The sequence below is a fragment of the Miscanthus floridulus genome, chromosome 8 (assembly GCF_019320115.1).
Source record: "Miscanthus floridulus cultivar M001 chromosome 8, ASM1932011v1, whole genome shotgun sequence".
Classification (NCBI taxonomy): Eukaryota; Viridiplantae; Streptophyta; class Magnoliopsida; order Poales; family Poaceae; genus Miscanthus; species Miscanthus floridulus.
In genome coordinates, this window is record NC_089587.1 from 19,712,097 (window position 1) to 19,735,542 (window position 23,446).

The following is a 23,446-nucleotide window of genomic DNA, read 5'->3' on the forward strand; positions in this document are numbered from 1 at the left end:
ATTTGATTTATTTAAGCAATTATGTGTGCATTCAAATATAGGAAAATAATATTTTTTGCTGAAATTAAAAAACATCATAAGGATATATACATGTTGATGCACTCATGCTGGAGCATTGTACTTAATATGTTGAGTGGTTTTGATTTAAACTTAAAAGAAATTAAAAATCATTTAGAAATGGAATTGGAAATTTGATTGGAAAAAGAAAAATGCTTTCTTCTTTTCTCCCTCTCCTCTTCTTCATTTCAGCCCGCAGGCCTTTTCCTCCGCGCCAGCCCGCCAGCCCAGCCGCGCGCCTTGCTCCTTTCCCCTCCTCCTGTTTTTCTCTAGGGCCGGCCCAGCTCGATCGGATCAACCGTTGCCACGCCCCTCTCTCTCCCTGCAGCTGACGGCTCAGGCCCACGTGTCGGCGCCGCCCCCAACCTCCCACACCACGCGCGTCAGCCGTAACCACCGCTCTGCGCCCACGTCGTGTGTCGTGGGAGTGTCTCCCGAGCGCTCGGACTCTACAAAAGTAGGCCAAGCCCTTCCCCACTCCACCTACTATTTTCCCCACTCCCTCTCGCGTTCGCCCATGCTCGAGGAAGCCACAACCGCTACGTCGAGGTCTGCCGTCTTCCCCTCCGCGCGGATTGCCATCCCCAAGCCGACTTTGACCTTGTTTGTCATCGTGGTGAGCTTCGTCACCTTCCTCTCCTCCTCCCCATGCCATTTATTTCGAGTTTCGTGGCTTCTAGAGCCCTAGCCGTGTGCGCCGAGAAGCTCCGCATCGCCGGTAATGGTGACCGCCGTCTTGGCTCTCTCCTCCGGCCACCTTCTCGGCCTGGACAAGGTCACGTGAACCCCCGCTATCCCCCGGTGCTCTCGGTTCTTCGAACCATGGCCCGAAGGCCGAGTCCACACGCGCTGGTGACCTTGTCGCTGGCCATGGAGCCCCGCCGCTGGAGCACTGTTCCCCGCCGGCCTTCCTTCTCTCTCTTCCCCTGACCTAATCCGAGCCACCCATTCCTTGATCAACGGCCCTGAATGGTCGATACCCCTTCGCGGGTAACTTTGCCAAAACACAATTCCTTAGTACGCTTTCCCCTTTTGAAAACGTAAAAATATACTTTTTAGTCCAAAGTATGTTTTCAGTATTTACAGAAATGCCATTGCACTGTTTTGCTTATAAAATCGTCGTTATAGCTCCGATTTGACCCGTTCAAATTTCGTTAGGTTCGCAATTAAGTTCTATACATGTTAATACCACTGTTAACCCTGTTTGCAACATTTAAATTTTGAGATTAGATTTAGTTAAATAAATTGCTATAGGAAATCTCGTTTAAATCATAACTTTTGCGTTTTAGCTCCGTTTTTCGTGAACTTCGTGTTGACGTGATCGTAGCGAGACATAGAATCTTTTCATAAACATTTTATCTTGTTTTCTATACTACTAGTGTACTGTTCTAACTATAGGATTATTTGCTTTGCATGAATGCCTTTGGAATGTTGTATGTTGCCGTGTTGGTTGCGTTCAGACGGTGAGGAGAATGTTGGAGACCAAGAGTTCTTCGATGACCAGCAAGAGCAGCAGGAGTTTGCTAACCAAGGCAAGTATAGCATGGGCCTATGTTGATGTCCTATTCACTTTAATCATTCACTCATGTGCATGTGTCTAACTTTGATAACCGTAAGGACATCCTAGTTATTTGATGACATGTTTCCTTGACTTCTATGGGTTAATTGCATATGGGAAGATTGCTAGCGCTCTTACTGAACATGGTCTATACAATGATTAATGGTTCTATGGAACTAAGGGTAAAACATGCTTTATAACAACTGATTCATAGGGCGAAGGTACAAATGACTTTGATCATGATGCCCTAAGCCCTCCATAAGGACTTATCTGTCGGCAAAAGCTGGGACTGACAGTGCAACCGTGAGAGTCATATGGCTCTGACTTTAGCTCAGTAATAGGATCTTTTCTAGCTTGTTAGAGGTTACCTTTATGGCGCAAAAGGGGCTTGCCACGTTGGGTATAGGGCTGCCTCTGTTCCTATGTGTATAGCCGTGATGGATATGTGTCATGTGGGAAAGGGGGTTCCTACATCTGTCCGCCGAGGAAACCTAGCGGCCCTAACTTGTTAGAGAAACCTATGAAATGGCTTCATAGTGTACCCTGCCCGCTCACCTTGGCAGTGATATGGGAGTAATTAACCCAGGCATATGGGAATCATGACTCGCGGTGAATGTGCACAACCTCTGCAGAGGGTTACAAACTGTTATAACAGCCGTGCTCATGGTCACGAGCGGCCCAGAAAACTTACAGAATAACTAGTTAATTATTGTGCTCATTTATGATGTTCTATGATGATAATATGATACACTTGATTCTGATATCTGATCACGTGGGTTTAATTGGGCATAAGCATAACTTGATAATAACCGATGATAAAATCTTGACTTACTAAAAGTGTTCACTGCTGTAAACCAGAGTCAACCTTTTTGAGCTTTCATAACCCCATGTTAACTTGTTAAGTACGGGAAGTACTTACGTTTGTTTACTTTCAATATTTGGATAAAAATTCCGGATGGGTAACAGATGACAACGTGTATGAGGAGTTTCCTGAGGACTATTAGGCTTGTGGTCAACCAGTCGACCGTCCCTGTGTTGGAGCTTCCACGAGGGAGCTATCTTTTACTTTCCGTTGTGTTGTGTAAGACAATGTGATGTTATTAATCGTGATGTAAGATACACCGTGATGATACTCTATATAATTTGTCAACTTGTGTGTGTGACTAATCCCTGGGTACACATGAGTTTGATGCATTCAATTTTATCTTTAAAATTGGGTGTGACAGCACACTTCGATAGTCTTTACTAGAAAACTAGTTGCTCTTTTACTAAAAGTGGATAATTATCTTATAATTATTTGTTAGGAAACTAACCATTTATCGCCGTACAAGCATGATAGTTATAATTTGCTAGTTATTTGATGCTAGTCGTTTATTATCATGAAAGTGTGGTAACGGTGACAGAGGCAGGAATTTTAAGAGCCTAGATAATTCTTATTACATAGAAATATTTTTACCTAAAAACATAATGTTTCTCTTTAATATAATCTTTTCAATATATACTTCGCCCATGAGTTCAGGGTCACCGGGCGGTCTGCCACACCGTGTGGCAGTTATCTCCCTTTGTCCGCCTACTTAGGTCATGTTTGGATCTCTAGTTTTTGCTAGTTTTTAAGAATTTATCTTTTAGAAATTAGGTGAGATCCAAACAGTCTAATTTTTGTTGTCAGTTTTTGCCAAATTCTTAAAACCAGGCGGCTGTTGATACCTAGTTTTTGTCAGTTTCTTGTGACCCAAAGAGCAATAAATGAAGCTAGATTTTTAAAAACTAAGATCCAAACACTCCACCAGTTTTTTTCTCAGAATCCAGATTTTAGAAACTAGAAGCAAAAACTGGTTTCTAAGAATCCGGAACTGATCCAAACGGGGCCATTCGTGCTGGTGCAGATTACACGTGATGTTCTTGTGCTCGTGCGTGGCACATTTCGCGCCAATAGTTGTTAGGACTGGTTTTTCAGAAGATATAATGTTACTTGCAGATCTATGCACCCAAATCGTTCAGAATCATTACACGAGCTGTATATATAGTTTTCATGTATCCTCGTGGATCATGATAATTAACCGATAATTGTGCCTGTGGGTTTGGTATTAATTGTATGCATGCCACTCATCATTGCTGCGTTCGTGTTCCTGTTGCCCACTTAAAAAAAAAAAGGCTCATAAAAAATTCAGTTAGGACCATTCACACAACTAATGACCTGCAGATTAATGTTATACGTAGCGCGTTGCCTAAAATTTTACAAGATCCTGACTGGAAAGTACACAGATTAACAATCATCAGAACCATGCATATATAGCCAACTGTCAAGAATACTGATACCTACTACCTACGGGATTATGTATATCACACTACGGAAAATCACCATTTCCAGTTTTTGCCATCTGCCTCACTGTTTCAATTCAAGCCACACGAAAGGTTGACGACTGTATATATTAATCAACCCGACCTTTTTGTATAAATCTTGGATCCTTGGTTTTTCTTTTCCCTAGCTAAAACATCAAGTAGCACGTTTTTGTTTAAAAGGATCCATCATTACTTCCATAAATCATCAGTACATAAAACATTTATAATGGCATCACTCTTTGGATTTTCACTACTAGTTTTGTGAACCGCCTGTAGAAAAAAATGGAAATGGTGATTTTCGGTGGCGCGGTTAGCGAGGCGAGGACGACAACGACGCGGGCGGGGCGTTCACGTGCGCGCCAAGCAGCTCAGCATTGTCCGCGCCATGGGAAAAAAACCAGCTCACGGCAGCGGGAGTGACTAGAGCGGCAGTAGCACCGCGCGGCACAGCACGGGCATAGCACGGCGACGGCACAGGCAGGAGCGGGGCAGCGGCAGCTTGTCCGCCGCCGCCGCCGCTGGAGGTAAGGGGAGAAGACCTACTCACTTACAAGCGGGGCCCACTTGCCAGTCGTCCACGTCAGCATCAAAGTCCACCTCAGCACGCCAGCATGGCAAAACCGCTATGCAAAACCACCATAGGGTTATTTGAATGGCTTTGCAAAGGTGAGGAGGTTAATACCTGGTTTTATAAATTGGGGGTGAAGTAATCAAGTAGCAATAGGTGGGGGGTTATGTAGACTTTTTCTTAGTGTAAATCATGACAAGCTTACACAAGCTGTCGCTAGAAGAACACAAATCAAACGATTTTTCGCATGAAATCTGAGCTGGGGATGAAACTCATAACCTCATCCCTTGCGCATTGCTCCTTAGCATTATGCCTCAGAGTCACTTGTTAACTAAGTGGTTGATACATTCATTTTATATTTACTTTAGTGAATATTGTAATACATTTTGAGACCTTAAATGAATTAAAAAAAGGTTTAAACCAGAAAGTTTTATATCTCGTCGAGTACTACAACTTTGATTTAGAACACTTTTCCATCTTAAGTCATTTGAAAATAAAAAAAATATTAATTTTAAAATCACTATTCTTGAATCAATTTTTTGAGCCCTAATAAATAATTTTAAATAAAAAAGTAGTCAACTAAAAAGTTGCAGATCTTTTCGACTACTATTACTTTGGTTTAGGTCGTTTCTCCACGAGTGGTTATTTGTGAAGTTCAAAAAGAAAATTAATTTTTCAAATTATTTATACCGGTAAGAAAACCATCAGTATAAACATATGTATAATGACGGTTTTCTTAAGGCCATCACCAGTGTAAATTCAAGATTTACACTAGCAGCCCCTTAAGGTATTTACTAGTACTATAGATCCAATCTGCACTGATGGTTGTCTTAAGTCTATGGCCAGTGTAAATAAAGGATTTATACCGGCGATAATGTTAAAAAATCGGCTAGTAGAAATGTATCTCCGTTAGCGGGTCATAGCAGTAGACCTATAATTCTATTTGTACTACCACATAATTTTTATGAATAGCCAGTGAAAAAAATCCCAAATATTGATAAAAATCGTTTATGTACTACTATATATTATTAGTTTTCAGCTATGCACCCACAGACCAAGCATTATTCTTTTTTGGGACGGGGGGAGTATATGATCTCGGGAAGCCTGATATGCTTTATTAAGTTTCCAACTCAAAGACTCAGATATGTTCAAGATCATGACAAAAGGCAACAAGCTAGATCGAACTTTGGAATGGAACAATTTTGAGATTTGCACGAAAATTGGATAGCGACGCACGCTTTGAGAATCTCAATCGAACAGCGCACCGGATCAGGCCCAAAAGTAGTCTTAATACGTTGATGATTGACGAACAAAATTATAAGCACACATGGTCCCTACAAGGACGTTGTTAATTGGATTTCTTGGATCATCGAGAACAACACACACTATTGTTAATTTTATGGAGATGGAGAGATGGAGATGTACAGGCCAACGTACACACGGATGAACGTACCTTCCAGGAGAGACCTCACATGCAACCAAGCTAGCTAATGGTCCAGGCTTAACTCTTAAAAAAATGTTTAACCAATTTGCTTAGCTAGATACGCATCTCGGCAGTTGCTCAATCTATGTGTACCAAATGTATATCTCCTCATGATAGTCTGTCGAAATGTGCGCTACTTTTTGGTGACAGATCTTGAGTAGGTACTTAGTTTTGTTGATTCCTGTACTCTTAACATATGGAACAGAATCAGTATTAGTTGCTACGAATCGTACCATAGCGAAGTTGTGGAAAATGTATCAAGCTGGCATGTTTGAAATGATGCTTGAACTTTGTACACAGGATTTTTGCAAAGTAAAAGATGGACAAGAAATCTGTTTTTCAAAAGAAAAGATGTACAAGAAAATTCTCTTGTTCCAATGCAAGTGGGGCCTCAATATATGCACATGAGTTCATTGTGAGTTCATTAATGACTGATTGCATTGCTTACATTTAGATTAACTCTCTTGTCATAGACTTAATTATGGTGAAGTCAAAATAGACGCCACCTGAGTTGGTACAGACGTAAGCACATTAGTTATAGTACATTACTTAGTATTTATAATCAATAATCCAATAAGTTTGAATGTTCTTAGTTGGTTAAGATTAAGAAACATATATACTATCCAGTAACATTTTTAAAATATTCTCTTGAGTTGCATCAAGAATATTCTGTCACCTCCCAATCACCATGGCAAATTTATTAGGGGCTCTTGCGTTTGTACCCTTGTTTTGTATCGAAATTGTGATTTTGCCCCTATTTTTTGACTTTGTGAATTTACCCCTACTGTGCCATTCACGAAGCACCGGTTTGCCACTGCTCCGTCATCCACCCCTAACGGTGTTAAACTTTGTACAAAAGACATGAATGCTCATGCGATTTTGCCCCTTGTTTTTATGCCTAATTGTGATTTTGCCCCTGTCTGGCCGAGGCTCGGTTGCGCACGGCACGGGGTCGACCATCCGGCCATGGCGCGGCCACCGAGGACGCGAACGCGCGGCAACCGCACGCCCCCGCACCAAGCCCCGCGCGTTCGGCTGCCGTCTTGCGTGCCTTGCGCCGAGCCACGCAGCACCCGCACGCCCCCGCACCAAGCCTCGCGCGATGCGCTCGCGGGCCGGCACCGCAGCCCTGCGAGCTTTGTGCCCCGCGGCCAGGCGCCGCCGCTGCCCCGCGCCTTGACCCAAGCATAGCGGCCGGGCGCCGCTGCTGTCCTGCGCGCGCCGCGCTCAAGAGCGGGTGCCGTAGCCCTACAAGCACCGCGCCCCGCGACCAGGCGCTACCGCCGCCCTGCGCGTGCCGGGGCCCTGCGAGCGCCACCCCGTGCCTTGACCCGAGCGTCGCGGCCGGGCACCGCTGCTGCCCTGCGCGCGCCGCGGTCGTGGGCGAGCGCCGCGCCCCGCGGCCAGGCGCCGCCGCCGCCCCGTGCCTTGACCCGAGCGTCGCGGCGGGCACTGCTGCTGCCCTGCGCGCGCCGCGGTCGTGGGCGAGCGCCGCGCCCCGCAGCCAGGTGCCACCGTCCCCCGCACAACGCGCCCCTGCGAGCGCCACGGTCGTGGACGAGCAGGAGGTTGAAGATAAGATGAGGGGCAACATGGTCTTTTTGTCTCTGTTTGCAGGGATTTTGATTTTTTTTTTAATTCATTTATTCCATGTTCATCTAACACACATCCAAACCAGGGGCAAACGGATGATTCGTTTTAAAATAACAGGGGCAAAATCACAAAGTTGAAAAAACAATGGCAAAATCACAATTGGACTGCTGGACAGGGGCAAGAACACCATTTTCCCAATTTATTAACACAATAATGCAAGCAACTATATATGCGTACCAAGTTAGACCACTCGTTTGATATTTGTTAAGCTGACAAGTTGAACCAAGAAATGTATTACACTGCTGTATGCCATTGCCCGTTGCAGCTGGAACCAGCAGGGATATACGTATTGCCGGTTCACTCCAAACTTAATTAATTTGGCAAAAGTTTGCTCTAGAGTTTGCCTAGTGTTGAAATTTGGCTATAGCTTACACAAACAAACAGTGAACCCAATTAAAATAGATTCAGAATGCATGATACACGGGACAAATTCATCACTCATCTATCGATTTACACCAACCGATAAGTATATATACTCTGATCTACATTCTAAAATTTCCTCAAAAAAAATCTACATTCTAAACAAAAAAAATTCTATGTATATTCAGTAGGATTAGGACACACATCATCTGTCAAGGAAATGTACTAGCTAGCTAACAACTTTGTTTCAGTACCACACTAGTTGGAACGGACGAGGAAAGCTCCTATGGTCAAAATGATATTCAACGTGCGCTTATAGTTTGCATACTGATTAAGCATTCAATGTGGTTTAGGGTGGTACCAGTACTAGACTTAGCATTACAGCAAGTACACACTAGTACTGCAGTACAGCCAAACTTGGTCCACTTTACTCCAGTCTAAAATATTCTCGCAAAGACAGGATCAAGCTATTTTTAATTTGATTTCTATAAAAGTTGTTCCTTGATTATCTTTATTATGATATGTATTTTAGTGATAATCATGCATGCATGGTTAGTGTGCAGTAAACAACTACTATCAAATACAGAACTGATCACTCCTGTTGGCCAAGAACCGTCATGAAAATGAAGAATTAACGGTTCAAAACATTCGGAAATTTGTTAGGAATGTTTCGTATATGAAAAATCGTCACGAGTTATTCGGATAATAGCTTATATTCATATGGTTATTAGTTTTCAAAGTTAAGATGCATATACATCCCTGAATTAATTCAGACCTAGGCCTCATTGATCGCGTCAATAAACTTTCACCGTCAATTGAACTTACCAGTTACTCCCTCCATTCCAAACGATAAGATGTTTCTAGATACGTAGCTTTTGCTATATATGCACTTAGATATACACTATGTCTAGATGCGTAGTAAAAAACAATGTATCTAGAAAAGTCAAAACATCAATTATTTGGAACGGAGGGAGTACCATCACACAGATGTCTATATATAGTGTAGAGGTGAGAAAAACACTCAGCAAGTCGTGTGCAAGTCCATTGCAAATAATTATTAATCCTAAAGAGTACAATTGCTCAAGAGTGTAAGCTATGGTTGAATATGACATGCAATTTAGAATGGGGTCACGGAATCATCATGCAATATGTTAAACACATGCACGACGACAACAAGTTTACAAGTTTGCCAGGTTGATCCTGACGAAGACTGATACAACTCAAAATCCCAAGTTGGAGCTAAGAAACCAGTAGGAAATAGGCCAAACATTCTCACCAGCATACCTGAAATAGAAGGAAATGAGCTTATTAGGTCAGCTAGTAGGGACAGGGGGTATCTTCAGTTTCTATTACCTTCAATTTTAGGTCCCTGTTTCTTTTCAGAAACAAATATGTTCAGTTTCACAAGGATATTATCCTTATATTAGCACAAATAACGAAGCTTGCAAAATCCTCTTTGAAAGGAGTGCAATACTAAGGTACGGTACTCCTATTACCTAATAGGAGGTAATAGTTCAAATAAATCTAGACCATTGATTTTTGAAATTTTCTAAATTAAATATATAAACAAATAATAACTTAAGAGAAGGGGGGAAAATCTCCCAAATCCCCTAGCCACCGGCCAAACATAGTTGCCTTTCCTTTCTTAATTATGTGCACCAGGCAGCATGGGATCCCAATGGCGTACATCACAGAAGCGCACAAGCAGGCATTGGCATTAATTAAAATTAAAAAATCATTTTTGATGCATAACGTGCACTTGGAATTTGCCCATTAACATTGTGGATTTTACTAAATCACATAGATTAAAAAACATATGATACAATCGTATATTTAATCTTTTTTTAATTATTTTTCACTTCCTTATACTATGCAACTCCAAACGAAGATGGCCAATGTCAACACAACGTTATACATAAAAAAGAGTTTGTTGATGCAACGTTGATTTTGATCTCCAGAACGCACACGCTCTTTTGTTTGAAACCACAAAAGCTAATACAACGTTGAACTCCAAAACCAATATAATTCTGACTCTGCTGATACATGCAACACATAATTAACGTTGCACATGCAAATCACATTCATATAAAATCAAGTGTATCAGATTACATTGCAATCAAAAGATATCTAGTCCAACGTTGCAAAATTAAAAAGATTTGCTATATCGACCATATCAGCATGCATCAATCAAATATAGGAAAAATATATTTTATATCCAAAACTTTCCATACTTATCCCATTTTACAAAATAAAAAAATAAATATATATATATTTCACCTGTTACCAACAAGAGATCATAAGCGTCCGATCAAAATAAATGAACGGCTCATAGTCATTTGGGAGTACTACAACAAAGCCTGTGAAAGGATTGGTACGTCGCTTGGAATTAGTGTTCCCTTAATTTTACAAAACTCGTAGTGGAATTAGCAAAAATTATGGTCCAGTTTCCAAATCACATCCTCCGATTTTCTTAAAAAAATTGGATACACCAGGATTGAGTTATTTAAGATAAGCAATTAAGACCGCAGCTCCTAGATGACGTCCAGGAAGTTACTATCACGAGGTCCCTACACACAAGTAAGCACAAACCAAGTAGAACACACAAGAATCACAATGGAATGCAAATAAGGGGATTCACCATTCGCGAATAAATAAAATAAAAAATAAGGGGATTCACAATCAGACCAAAGTGGAGATGCAAAGATTTGTTTATCTAAAGTTGGTATTCACCACCATGAATCCCACCCGAGAGTGAAGCTTAAGCTAGATCTCTTTCAAACACTTTCCTTAATCCACTAGCTTGGTATTTTTACTTCCGAAGACAACAGTGTACGTCTCACAAACTTCCTGCAGCACACCATAGCCTCGGGTGCTTGGTGGGTGACGCCAAGCCATCTAGGAGGTTTCACCTCTAAGAGTAACAAATTATTCATGAGTTGCTTGATTTTTTCCACGAGTTCTCAAGGCTAAGAATTGCTTTCTTGTGCTCTCTTTTATTCTGTAGCTCAAATTCTCTTAACCCAACCAAAGGATTTTAACTCGAACATCAGTTATATCTAGGTAGACATATATATGATTATATTCCATAAGATTATATCCTGATTGGGTACTGATCCACATAAATGCTTTGCCCGCAGCAATATATATTTGGATGCCCTAGCTGGAATTTCTAGGTTTTGGCCTACATCCCAGCTATCTAACTTCATCAATGTTCATAAAGCTAGGTGAGCTTAGCTAGTAAGCAATACATACATAGAAAACACAGAGCAGAATCTCACTTGTTTAAACATAGTAGTGTCCCTACTATCTTTCAACACAGAGTAGCTAGGCAGCATAATCCATAGCTGCATATGCGTGACTTCGGTAACAACAATATTGCATCTATATATATCTAGCTAATTGGCCACGGTTCCTAACTAGGCCCCATTTCTTAACACTCGTAATTAAGGAGTAGTGGTTAAGGACAGCTATACACAGGAGTACAGGACATGGAACTGCAGAGAGATGGCTAGGAACTGGTCCTACATTATTAGATAAGCACAGAGACATATTCTATGCCATGTTTATGTTGGGTTTGCCATCATACTCAACATCACTTGTTAATCCCTACTAGTGATCAAATCAAGCTTCAACATTGTTTTCCCCCCTTGCATGTCATCCATTGATCACTACTATTGTTTTCTCCTGGACCCACAGACCCCAGCCTCCTAAGCTCTTTCCTCTCTCTCTCTCTCTCTCTCTCTCTCTCTCTCTCTCTCTCTCTCTCTCTCTGCCTACGTGTATAAATGCCCAGCTCCTTCCCTCCCAAGTGAGAAGCAGCAGCACTCAACAAGAGCTCTCAAGAAGCTTGTAGTTGTGTTTGCTTTGCTCAATCTACTGGAAAAACAGCAGAGAGAGATCACCATAGTCCATAACTGAGTTATTAGCAAGAAAGTGGTAGAGAGGTATGGGGGTGATGGACGAAGCAGAGCCAGTGAAGAAGACGATGATAAGAGTGAGGGAGTTTGACGTGGAGAGGGACCTCCGGGCTGTGGAGGAGCTGGAGCGTCTGTGCCAGGTCGGCCTGTCGGGCGACCAAGGCTCTGACCCTGTCGCCGACCATGATGGTGGCGGTGCGGAGAAGACGACCAAGAGCAGCAAGAAGAAGAAGAAGAAAGGCATGTCGCTCTACGTCGAGCAGATCGGCCATCCGTTTGCCCGGGTGCGCCATGCGCCGGACAACGTCATGCTGGTAATTTTACTATACCACAACGCATGCACCCAGCCGCCGCCATTGACGCTTCAGTCTGACCTTGCGTGCCTCCGGCATGATAGCGATGCTCATCAGTGTGCTTGATTTGTTCAGGTTGCTGAGTACGGGGACGAAGACGAGGTTGTCGGAGTGATCAAGGCGTGCACCAGGATGGTGAGCAGAGGGAAGAAGAAGCAAAGCCTCAGCAGCAGCTCGAAGCAGTTCGTCAAGGTGGCATGCCTTCTTGGCCTCAGGGTATCCCCCTCCCACAGGTGATTAAACAACTGAGCAATTAACCCGAGTTAATCACTGTGCACAAATCATCCGATGCTGACACATTGCGCGAGCAAAGCAATGCGAGCAACCACCACCACCACGTGGGGTCAGTGCGCTGACAGTCGCCTTCGTCTCCGTTTTGCAGGCGCCTCGGGATCGCGACGGAGCTGGTCCGGCGCGCCGAGTCGTGGTGCGCGGCGCGCGGCGCGGCGTACGCCACCATGGCTACCACCGAGTCCAACGCGGCGTCGCTCGCGCTCTTCACCGGCCGCTTCGCGTACGCGCCGTTCCGGCGGCCGGTGTTCCTGGGCCACCCCGTGCACCGGCACCGGGTGCGCATCCCGCGAGCCCACCGCGTGCTGCGCCTGCCCCCGCCGCTCGCCGTGGCCGCCTACGCCGCGCTGCTCCCGCCCTTGGCCTGCGAGTTCCTCCCCGCCGACCTCCCGGCCCTGCTCAACCACAAGCTCACCCTCGGCACGTACCTCGCCATCCAGCGCGGCGGCGGCCCCGACGAGGACCCCGCGCGGACGCCGCCGTCGTTTGCGCTGCTCAGCGTCTGGGACGCCACGCGCTCCCTCCGGCTCCGCGTCGGCGGCGCGCCCACGCTCCTCCGCGCGTCCCTGGCCGCGGCGCGCGCGCTCGACCGCCACGCGCCGTGGCTGCAGGTGCCCTCCGTGCCCGACATCTTCCGCCCGTTCGGGACCTACCTCATGTACGGCCTCCGCATGTCCGGACCGGAGGGCCCGGCGCTCCTCCGCTCGCTCTGCCGGCACGCGCACAACGTCGCGCGCAAGAACCCCGCGTGCGCCGTTCTGGCGGCCGACCTCGGGCCTGACGACCCGGCCAAGGCCGTGGTGCCGCACTGGCCCAAGTTCTCGTGCGACGAGGACGTCTGGTGTATCAAGAAGCTCGGTGATTCCACCGCCAGCGACAATGCTGGCAGCGACGACGATGAGTGGACGACGTCGCCGCCGCCCAGCGTCCTGTTCGTGGACCCCCGGGAGTTCTGACGTTGGCCCAATGCGAACAAGTTTTGATTTTTTATGAAGACCCTGTATATACATTATACATGGACATGATGTTGCAAGTCGATACAAAAATTGGATTGCGTCTTGCAGCTTGCACTTGCACCCCAAGTATGATTGGTTCTGAAACTCTGAACTTCTGGAGAGCAGTCGGTGGTCATTTTCTAAGTGAACTGGTCATCTATCTCTCGAAGATGCATTCAAGGGCCAGAACACTGGATATGCTGCACTTGGGGTCTCTTGTATAGCAATGAATCATAGCTCATTCTAGCACAGTTATTCAATCAAATTTCAAAGTGAATAAAGTTTATTTGTTTATAGTTTACATGAACTGAGTCACAGCAGCATCGACCATGCAACCAGCGTGAATTTGAGTGATGAGGACTACAAAAGGGAGTTGGAGGGAGAAGCCACAAATTGCAGCTCCGAAAAAAAAAAACTCCTCCTCCAAAGGTATTTGGTACGGCTCCTCCGCCGAAGCTGTTGTTGAAGCTAGAGCAAGAGCCATACCAAACATACCCGTTACAATCAATAGTTCCCTTGAATAATTTATAAGGTCCATATCACTGACCATCGAACAAACGTAAATCAAGGTATTGAAGCTTTGAAAGAAGTCTTCTACTTACTGTATCTTGTAGTAATCTCTTGTTTCAACAAGATCACATCTGGCACAAATGTTAGATCAAATCTCTGAATGTTGAAAATGAAAGGCTTTTCTATGCAGCAACTTGATGGGTCAGCTGAATGCAGCTCACAAAGGAAAGTGCTGATTTCGTGATAATGTCACAACCAACCCCAGATAGCATATAAAGGGGCTCGAATACTAATTGCCTTTTACCCAATTGCAGAGTGCAGACAGTGCGTATCTTCTTCAAGCCGTACTGGCCACGGCCAGGCCCTACGTGAAATTTATACTAAGACTTACGTTCTGGGCTCTCTCTTAATCAGGATAGAAACAGCTAAGAAACAAACGAAGCAATTTTATTCTTGTACTGCCTCAGTATCCTTAGGTTCTCCAAAACCTGAAACAGAAACGTTGTATATTATGATATACGTAGCAATCAAACTATTTGTTTGGTGAAAAGTAACAAATATGTTTTTCTATAAAGAAGTAAAAAATATGTACAGAGGGCAAAAATACATAAAATTGCAAAATAGTGCAATTTGCAAATGACACTGGAAACCAATACAGCTTGGAATTTGATTCTGAAATGCATTTCCTACTTCGAATGACATGCAGCTATCGATGCCAACTTACATGTGTTGGCTGTTCATTTTCCAAATGCAAACAGAACAAAACTGAAGATATTCTATGTGCACCGAGAAAAAGTGCAGTTGTTTATGTCATACATCTGCTGTGTAAATTTTTTTTCAAACTATGAACAGAACATTCCTTGCATTTCTCTTGGTCTAAAGAGCCTCCCTAGATAGGAGGCCACAAATTAAAGACAGAAGCATATCTGTTGCTGGCTGTCATGTGCAGATTGAGAATAAATATGCGAGTTGGCCCATCTAATAAAGACTGTAATGTGGACAAGAATATGCAGAAGCAGTCCAGTCTGCTTAAAAGACACTATGCAACTATATCTAACAAGAACTGCAATTGGACGAGGATAAGCAAAATATCAGTCCAATCAGTTAGTGAACCACTTAAGCAAAAACCGAATAGAACTTGTTACAAAGGGAACAAATAAATAAGTTAGACAAAACAACAATCTGCTTTTAGGTCACCTTGCAAGAGGAATGTACCCAAATAAAAGAGAAAAAATGGCTAGTAATAATATAACAAGCCTAGAAAGAATAAAAGAACAAAGAAAAGCTAACAACAAACAAAAATACCAGTCAGTGAATAGTATCCTGCAATCGAAAACTTTATTTTGCACATTCCAATAGCATAGATATTAATATATGAATGGTAATTTATTGGTAAAGACTAATCACAAAATTTTATTTTGCACGCACCAATTGGCACAGATACTAATCCCTGAAATAATAATTCACTGATGAAGACTAATCAGCAATGATGGATAAGAAACGCACTCCAAATAATCTGAAATAGTAATTTACTGGTGAAGATTAATCACCAATGATGAATGAGAAATACACTTCGAATCATTCCCGGAGACCAAAAAGATATCATGTTGCTTTTTTTTTGGAAAGTGAAAGATCCACAAGAATACAGTAATCACGCATGTTTATTTTGATCTACTTTATAGCCGATTGCTTAGGAGCACTGACAAGACTATACCAGTTTTGACTCCCTGTCCACACATCATGTCCAATAAGGTTCGATTCATAAACAGATACACTTTCAAAATAACGAGTTATATCCCACCATGCTGAGGAGTGAGGAGGGCTGGAAGCTGGATGGCAACAGCTGAGAAGAGGAACTCTCAAAACAATGTGTTAGATCTCATTCCTTCTTGTTACTTGCCCAAAAAAATGACAAGGATAGCTAATTCAACAAATATAGGCATGAAGATAAGCTGCATGCTGCCAACTCCTTGCCTCAGTTGGCTCAAAGGATGGCTGTTGCACATGCCACAGTGTCTTTCAACTTCGTTCATTAGTATTAGGAATTAGGCATTTCGCCCAGCAGACATAATCATATGAATTGGGACCAGATCTGCCTTGGTACTCCACATCTGTACTTAGTTTAGCCATTGGAATTTTATAAGCTTGTGGTTCAAGGAACTGAAAAAATATCAGTCAAAATAACCAAACTTGTCTATAGAATCCTACTGATTTAAAGTTCCAACCTGAAGGTAAGTTCAAACAGCAGAGTTACAAAAGAAACCACAGAAAAAAAATCATAAAAAATTGCTAACCTTTAGTTTTTCCCGAGCATTTTCAAGTAATTACTCTTCTGAACTTCCTCTCTGACAAGAAATAGCGGTGATGCCACAAGCTTCTTCTCGTTTATCATAGAGATAGAACCCAAGTCAAAGATCATGAAAATCTCCCTATATTATTTGTCATAGATGTTAGCTATTGCGTATGAGTTTTTCATGAATAAGTTCCTCAATAACAATCGAACTATAAATACCTGCAGATAAACTTTCTCCAGTGCATCTTCAGGCCATGTGGGCTCAGCTGATGCACTAGATAGGATAGTGACTCAAACGGTGTACTGCCAATTGATGCACCCTTTTTCATACAAAGGGGGAAGAAAACTGTTGGGTTAAAAGGGCAAATACAATGCACAATTAATCCCTCATCTTGTGATGAATGATGAGAAGAACATTTACCATCTGATCAGCAACGGCAATTAACAATCACATGCACAATAGACACAATGATTTACGTGGAAAACCTCCTCAAGGTGAGGAGTAAAAACCACGGGACCGGTCCACTCCAAGCTTGCAAGCTTCCACTATATTTAATAATGGGTACAAGCAGTCTTCTCTAGAGCATCTAGAGGATTACACCAGCAGCAACACATTCATCAAGTTACAAACTTGGCATCAACTACAACCACAACCTTCTAACAAGAGGAATGGCAGCAGCCAAACAGAGAAGTAACAGATTCTGTCCCCCTCTGTAATCAGTTCATATCTTACAAAAAAACAGATCCAATGTGCAAGAATTTTGGTAGGAAACTATATCCACGAGTCCCCTAACCACTTACCAAATTTCAGCTCAATCGGACACCGTTTGACCACCCAAACAAATCATCTACTAAAACTGCTATGTTCTGAAACTGCAGTGACCCGAACTGACAAAACCCCTCTCAAATCTGGTGCTCTACTCAACCAATCCTCAAACCAACTTAACAAATCGAAGTACTCTAAGGCCCTGTTTGGTTGGGCTTTTGGCTTTGGCTTTTGGCCCCAAAAGCCAAAAGCCCAACCAAAGGGGCTGCTTTTGGAGGGTGCTTTTTCAGAAGCAGCTGCTTTTCCGTAGTTCATTTTTGAAAGCTGGTTTGACCCTGCTTTTGGCTTTTGGCTTTCTGCTTTTCGAAATTGGTGGAATAAAAAGCTCTTCCATAGTTGTTTCAAGAGAGATAAAGATAAAAGGTATATTTTATATTTGTTTAACCAAACAGCTTTCAGCTTTTCTACAGCTCACAGCCCACAGCAGCTTTTCCACAGCTCACAGCCCACAGCAGCTTTTTCCCACAGCCACAGCTCAACCAAACAGGGCCTAAGTGAGGAACGAGCTCACCAAGTTTGGTGCCAATCCAACCACGTTTGAGACTCCAATCACCGGCTTGAAGATGACCGGTTCAGAGCCAGCAAATCTGGACAGATTTGCTTCTCCTTCTTCCTTTCTTCTTTCAAGTTGTGTTGTTCTTGTGTTCTGCTCTTACCTCCTCTCTCACAGCAGCAGCTCTCTCTCTTGCTCAGCTGAGAATGGAGGCTAGAGTTTTCTCTCTTTTATCCTTCCTAGGATCAATCTCAACCATTGATTCCAACCGAAATCAACGGTGTACAAGCACTGGGCTTGTGGGATGTTTTTGCTGGGCTCAATTGCATCCTCCATGTGGAGGGATAGCCCAACAAAAACAAGGTACTATCATCGTGAAGAGGAACTTTCCATTCCATATCATGAGAAGTAACACTGCGAGGATCTGTAGTAAGGATGTTAAAAGAGGCAGTGGAGACCCAGCAGCTCAGTTTCATTCATGACACATCACTGGGAAGGCAAGCGAAAGCAGGGTTAATCACGTACGCAAACAATTGACAAGCGTCCATTACATTTGTTGATGTAAAACTAAAGCATAAATCGTATGGGTGTACCTATATAATGCCTTGCACGGTTCAACATCGGGACCTGCTCTGAAGTTTTTCAGCTTGACATTATTGCCCATTTCCCTCAATTTTACTGTCAACAAAGGCCCGTAATAATCAGCTTGGACTAGTTAACTGATCACCACAAGGGAACCAAATTATTGACTACTCCCTCCGTCCTAATATATAAGGCGTAATCACTTTTTATTCAAATCCTATAACATAAGGCGTGCTCTCTCTAGACACACGTACATCGATACAGTAATACAGTGTTGAAAGATACTCATCTTTGAACCAGAGGTGGTTACACCTTATATACTGGGACGGAGGGAGTACATGTCAAAGCTGTAACTATTTTGCTTAGTATTTGTCAGGTAAGCAAGAAACATAATACGTTTCTAAACCAGAGAATTGGTGCCCAACTGTGTTGCCAGTCACTTCCAGACGAACAACAGGTGCTTAAAGATAACATGGAAGCAGCTGGTCAGCTGGACTACATTCCTTGCATTCCACATCATGGGTGCCACACTCATGCAGATGATGGTCAGGCAGGATGAGACAGACGAAGTCCAGATCCTGGTAACATTCTCTCGTAGTTGAGTTTTAATGATAAAGCAAATAAAGGCATGCGCACAACAAACTGAAAACCACGCATACATAAAATTTGCAGCTACAGCTAATCGGTGATCAGTCAAGGCGGCGCAGGAGATACTCGATTTCGACGTCCTTGGTCAGTGGCATCACCCACTGATCATACAGCTTGGAGAGCACTTTGGGATCGACCTTGCACTCGCTGTCACCAGCAGTGGCATTGTCCTCCAAGATGACGTTCTGCCCGAAGGTCCTAGCCTTCTTCTCTACTCTCTTCTTGACCTTCTCTTCCACAGCCTTGAATGTCAGCAGATCCATCAGAGAATTGCTGTCCTGCATTGACAGTGTGATGAAGTATAAATGGTTCATGTTCTGGAGCTTCATGTCTAAAGCACATTGAAAGCAGTCTGAAGATGTGATAATGTGTGAGTACCTTAGTACCATACAATATATATAACATACAAATACAAAGCTACCCATTGGAGGAAATTAAGCTGTTTTCTTAGTTGAACTTCAACTATCAAGGTGCACCAATATGTGTAGCCCTTGGGAACACCAAACATTTCTTATATTGCTATACATAATACCACTAAACCTACCAACCCTGTAAATATAAGATAATTTGAGGAGGAAGAGAATGAGATGTTCAGTAGATTGACCTTTGCTTTTATTAATCGACTATAATCTTGAGGAGCGTCTTTGAACTTCACCTCAGCAACATATTTACCAATATGAATTCTTTGTGATAGAACCTACAAGAAACAAAACCGTATGTTACAGGCATACAATAATTTCAAAGTGAAAGGCTGCCAATTTGCATTTATTCCTGTAGTAAAAGAAATTCTAGCATAGAAATCATACCTGCAGACACGCAAAATCCAATGCAACTGTTTGTGCATAGCTACCATCATCACCATCAACAGTGAACAGTGGGAGCAATTCATCAAAATACATTTTCCATATTGCATCATTCACAGTGACCAATGAAGCAAAAGGATGCAAAACCTAATAAAAAAAAAGCAATAGAAGTTCAGCATCTCAGCAGTTATCATTATCAGTTCTTGATATGCCAAGGTTAATGCCTGACGATGCGCACCTTTGGGGAAGTCTTGGTACGAAAGAGGGGCGAGGGGAGATCTTGAGGGAAGAATGGAACATCATCTGGCTTTTGATAATGTCCAGCCTATGAGAATTCACGAACGTATTGAGATTGTGTATGAGATTGCACAAGAATGATAACTATTGCAGCATATGAAAATTCACACATGTATTAAGATTGCGAAGGAGATAGCACAGAAATGTTATTGTTGCGGTATATGTGCAAATACCACCAGTGGCCTCTGACCCTCTGTGCTATTTGGCTTGGGTAAGAACATTTTTAAGCACTTCAATAGATGTTTTGACCTTGTTCATGTCCAATGAAATATCAGTAAACAATGATTGATCATATTAGTAACTCAGTTAGATAAATAATAGGAAGTATATTTTATTTTTGCGAGCCAACTGAATTTGACACAAACAAATAGAGACAGGATTCAGTTCTTCGAATCAACACACAGTGGAAAGCCATGTAGAGAAGTGCCAAGGGTGCTCAAAGAACCAAAATCCATCTCTACCCTGATAAGATCTGGGTTTCACCAAGTGCCATAACTGCATATAATGTGAACCTAAAAAAAGAAGAAGCCCTTATTTCAATCCTACTAGTGTACTGAAGTTCTACAAACGATTTGCTTTACTAGTTAAATTAGACCTAAATTAAGCATTACACAAGACAAAAATAGGTAATCTGCCAACGGCAACAACTGCAACCTCTACATTTCAGCTGAATTCCAAACCCAACCAATGGGGGGGTCTGGGCGTTTAAAAATCTTGTCACCTTGAATAGTAGGTAAGCTGATCACATTTACAATAACAAACGACAGGTTCAGCCCGACCAAGAACTTGAGCGCGCAGTGATTTGGCCTCATCCGCATAGTTCCTCAACCAGGCAAGGCAATACAAGTCTTAACAACAGAGAAAAATGACGGTCGGGCCGTCAGGGTCGGGCCTTTGCGCCGCAGCCGGCGTAAGACGAACAAGCGACGCATGAAAAGGAAGAAGCTTGCCTTCGCGTTGAGGGTCTCTGCTTCCCGGACGAAGAACTCCACGAGCGAATGTCCTCCGCCGGCGGCGGCGGGCGCGTAGGCCGGCGCGTTCCGCGGGTGCCGAGCGCGCTCGATGAGCGCGAACACCACGGAGTCCTCCAGCCGGACCAGCGCGTCGCGCACCGCGGCCAGGCTCAGCTGCTCGCCGCCCGCCGCGTCCATGGCGAGGAATGGATCGGAGTGCCGGAGGGGGAGGGCTAGGACGAATGGGGTCGGCCGTCAGCCAAGCGTGAGCTGCGGGTGGTTTGCCGCGGTGCAGTGGGGAAAGGCGCGTGATTTGGGCCTCCCCTCGCACGGTGGTGGCTGCAGTGGTGTTGACGCGGACTGCGAGTAGTTGGTGGAAATGGTTTGAGTGGCCATAGGGGCCAAAATGACCAATTTGCTCCACCTAAAAAAAGAAGTGCAGTGCGTGCACGACCGACCGCCCGAGTGTGGAAACTAACACACAGAGTCCTCCACATAAATTGGCAATTGCTCTCCTGGTCCATTCGTAGAAGACCGGGTTTTGGGACGTGTTTGGTATAGCTCCGCTTCATATATTAGGGTAGCTTTTCTTATATAGTGGAGTAGCTTTTATTAGCTTCAACCAGTGGAGATAAAGCTTAAGTAGCTTTTCTTAGCTTCGGCCTAGCTTTTCTTAGCTTCGGCCAGTGGAGACGAAGCTATTAAGAAAAACTTTTGATAAAACAGATCTTTATTGTGGATAAAAATAGTGAATATCTATAATACTCTTCTTTTCTTTTATCTTCCTTATTTATTTATTTATTAGATATATGCTCGTGCGTTGCACGGGATCATAATTTTTTTGGACTGAACCTCGTTACTCGGACGCAGACGCATGAGCTCAAGGATTTCGTATTAGACGCAGACACATGGATCCGGTCTTCGTAATTAGAACTGGGTAGGATGCAGATGCGTGAGCTCCGAGTGGAGGATGATTCGTATCGGACGTGGATATATGAGCAGGAGCGAGATTTGGTATCACCGGGTAAATTATTTTAGAATCTTTTTAGGTGTAGAGTAGAGATTTTCCCTCCTTATTTATCATCTTCATTCGATCGCTGTCAGTTTCTTCAATCCGGCGCTTTTGTCTCCAATGCCACACCTGTCTCTCTCAGACTCCGCCCCTCCTTGTCCCATCAGACTTCTCTGACTTTGGCCCTGCCCTGACGTCTCTCCTTCTGCTCTTGCTGCTGCTCCCACCCAACTCTATCCGACTCTGGCCCATCTGTTTCTCCTCCGCCGCTAGTTCCGGCGCCCACCTATAGGGACACCCGACTCCGCTCCGATGTGGCTTCGCTCCATCCCAAGACATCATGCACAACTCTACGTCAACTGCCGCATCTCGCACTCCTAGATGAAAGAAAGTTCAGGGAGGGTCCATGCGCTCGGATGGAGGAGTGGGGCGAAGCCAGTTTTTTGGGCTCTCTCGGAGGATTTCAGTTCTAGAGAGCGTGATTCGTGGAAGGAGTGGACACTCCATACCCCGTTTGGTAGGTGTTGTTCTAGGCCTTAGCCTTCGAACACCGGGCCGTTACACAAGCGAATCAAGCAAACCAACGTCGAAGCGAATACAGGGCGGAGAAAACCAAGCTCATATATTCACCATGGAACTATGTCTCCTCTTACAATCCCCGTCTTAGGGGACTTTTATACTTGCCCGTAGGCCTTTCATGGACAAAACTACCCCTCTACCTGCTACACATTCGAGGAATATTCCCGTCCACCTAGGACTTGTTCGCCCTTTCAGAGGTATCGCCAGCCTCATGTAGCGATTGACCCTCTGATCCCCGCACCGTGTCGCCCTTTTGTCGACCGAGCGGTCCCTAGCAGGTCGTGGTTGTCGGCACCTTGCCTCCTGGCGAGCTCTCCTCTGGGCGAAAACCTATAGGGTCAGATACATAAACAAGCGCCAAGCATGCGCTTGGCGAAATGGCCCAGCGAACATCACCCTTACCGGCCCTCATGCACCTCTTCACTCCGTCGAAGGGAGCGGGCCTTGCGCCTGGATCGTTCGGGCCCAACATACGCGACTAAGATCTCGCCTTGGCAGAACAATGGCAGCCTCTGCTTGACTCATGGCCGTCTTTCTGTCTTGGCAAAGGGACATCGATCCCTAAGGGATACGGGGCGGGCCTTTTCACCTAGGTGAAAAGGCGGCGGGCCCCTGCCAAACACTGGACCGCCATTTTGCCTTGGCAAAAATGATAAATGATACGTTAGCCGCTCTCTGGGTCTCTTTCATCTCTGCACGCTCTGAGTTAATTCACTGCGGCGAAAAGGTGGCTGCATATGGGGCGGCAATGCATGAGCCCCGTGGGGGTGCCTAAAAGCTTGGCACCCCCCCCCCCGACATTAGCCTCTTGGTATCGCTGGAATGGCTTTGGCCTTTCGCGCGATGCCATGGCCGCTATCCGAACGTCCTTG

The 23,446-nt window shown here is 44.1% G+C and overlaps 3 protein-coding genes and 1 long non-coding RNA gene across 4 annotated transcripts; 1 reads left to right on the top strand and 3 right to left on the bottom strand.

Moving 5' to 3' along the window:
• Nucleotides 1-6,907: 6,907 nt before the first annotated feature.
• Nucleotides 6,908-7,603, bottom strand: LOC136468656 (uncharacterized). Its single transcript, XM_066467146.1, has one exon. The coding sequence runs from the start codon at nt 7,601-7,603 to the stop codon at nt 6,908-6,910; it is 696 nt and encodes a 231-aa protein (XP_066323243.1).
• A 4,306-nt stretch (nt 7,604-11,909) lies between these two features.
• On the top strand, nt 11,910-13,809 carry LOC136471279 (acetyl transferase GW6a-like). The gene is made up of 3 exons (XM_066469011.1): nt 11,910-12,253; nt 12,368-12,525; nt 12,675-13,809. Exons 1-3 carry the CDS (start codon nt 11,969-11,971, stop codon nt 13,537-13,539), a joined length of 1,308 nt encoding a protein of 435 aa, XP_066325108.1. The 5' UTR covers nt 11,910-11,968; the 3' UTR covers nt 13,540-13,809.
• A 92-nt stretch (nt 13,810-13,901) lies between these two features.
• LOC136471280 (uncharacterized) lies at nt 13,902-16,729 on the bottom strand. The gene is made up of 3 exons (XR_010761984.1): nt 16,601-16,729; nt 16,383-16,517; nt 13,902-14,576 (listed from the first exon to the last, which is right to left on the bottom strand). It is a non-coding gene; the product is annotated as an uncharacterized lncRNA (long non-coding RNA).
• A 2,039-nt stretch (nt 16,730-18,768) lies between these two features.
• LOC136471281 (chorismate mutase 2, cytosolic) lies at nt 18,769-21,355 on the bottom strand. The gene is made up of 5 exons (XM_066469012.1): nt 20,981-21,355; nt 19,972-20,058; nt 19,737-19,880; nt 19,535-19,627; nt 18,769-19,208 (listed from the first exon to the last, which is right to left on the bottom strand). The coding sequence occupies exons 1-5, from the start codon at nt 21,179-21,181 to the stop codon at nt 18,972-18,974; spliced, it is 762 nt and encodes a 253-aa protein (XP_066325109.1). The 5' UTR covers nt 21,182-21,355; the 3' UTR covers nt 18,769-18,971.
• Between the last annotated feature and the right edge of the window lie 2,091 nt (nt 21,356-23,446).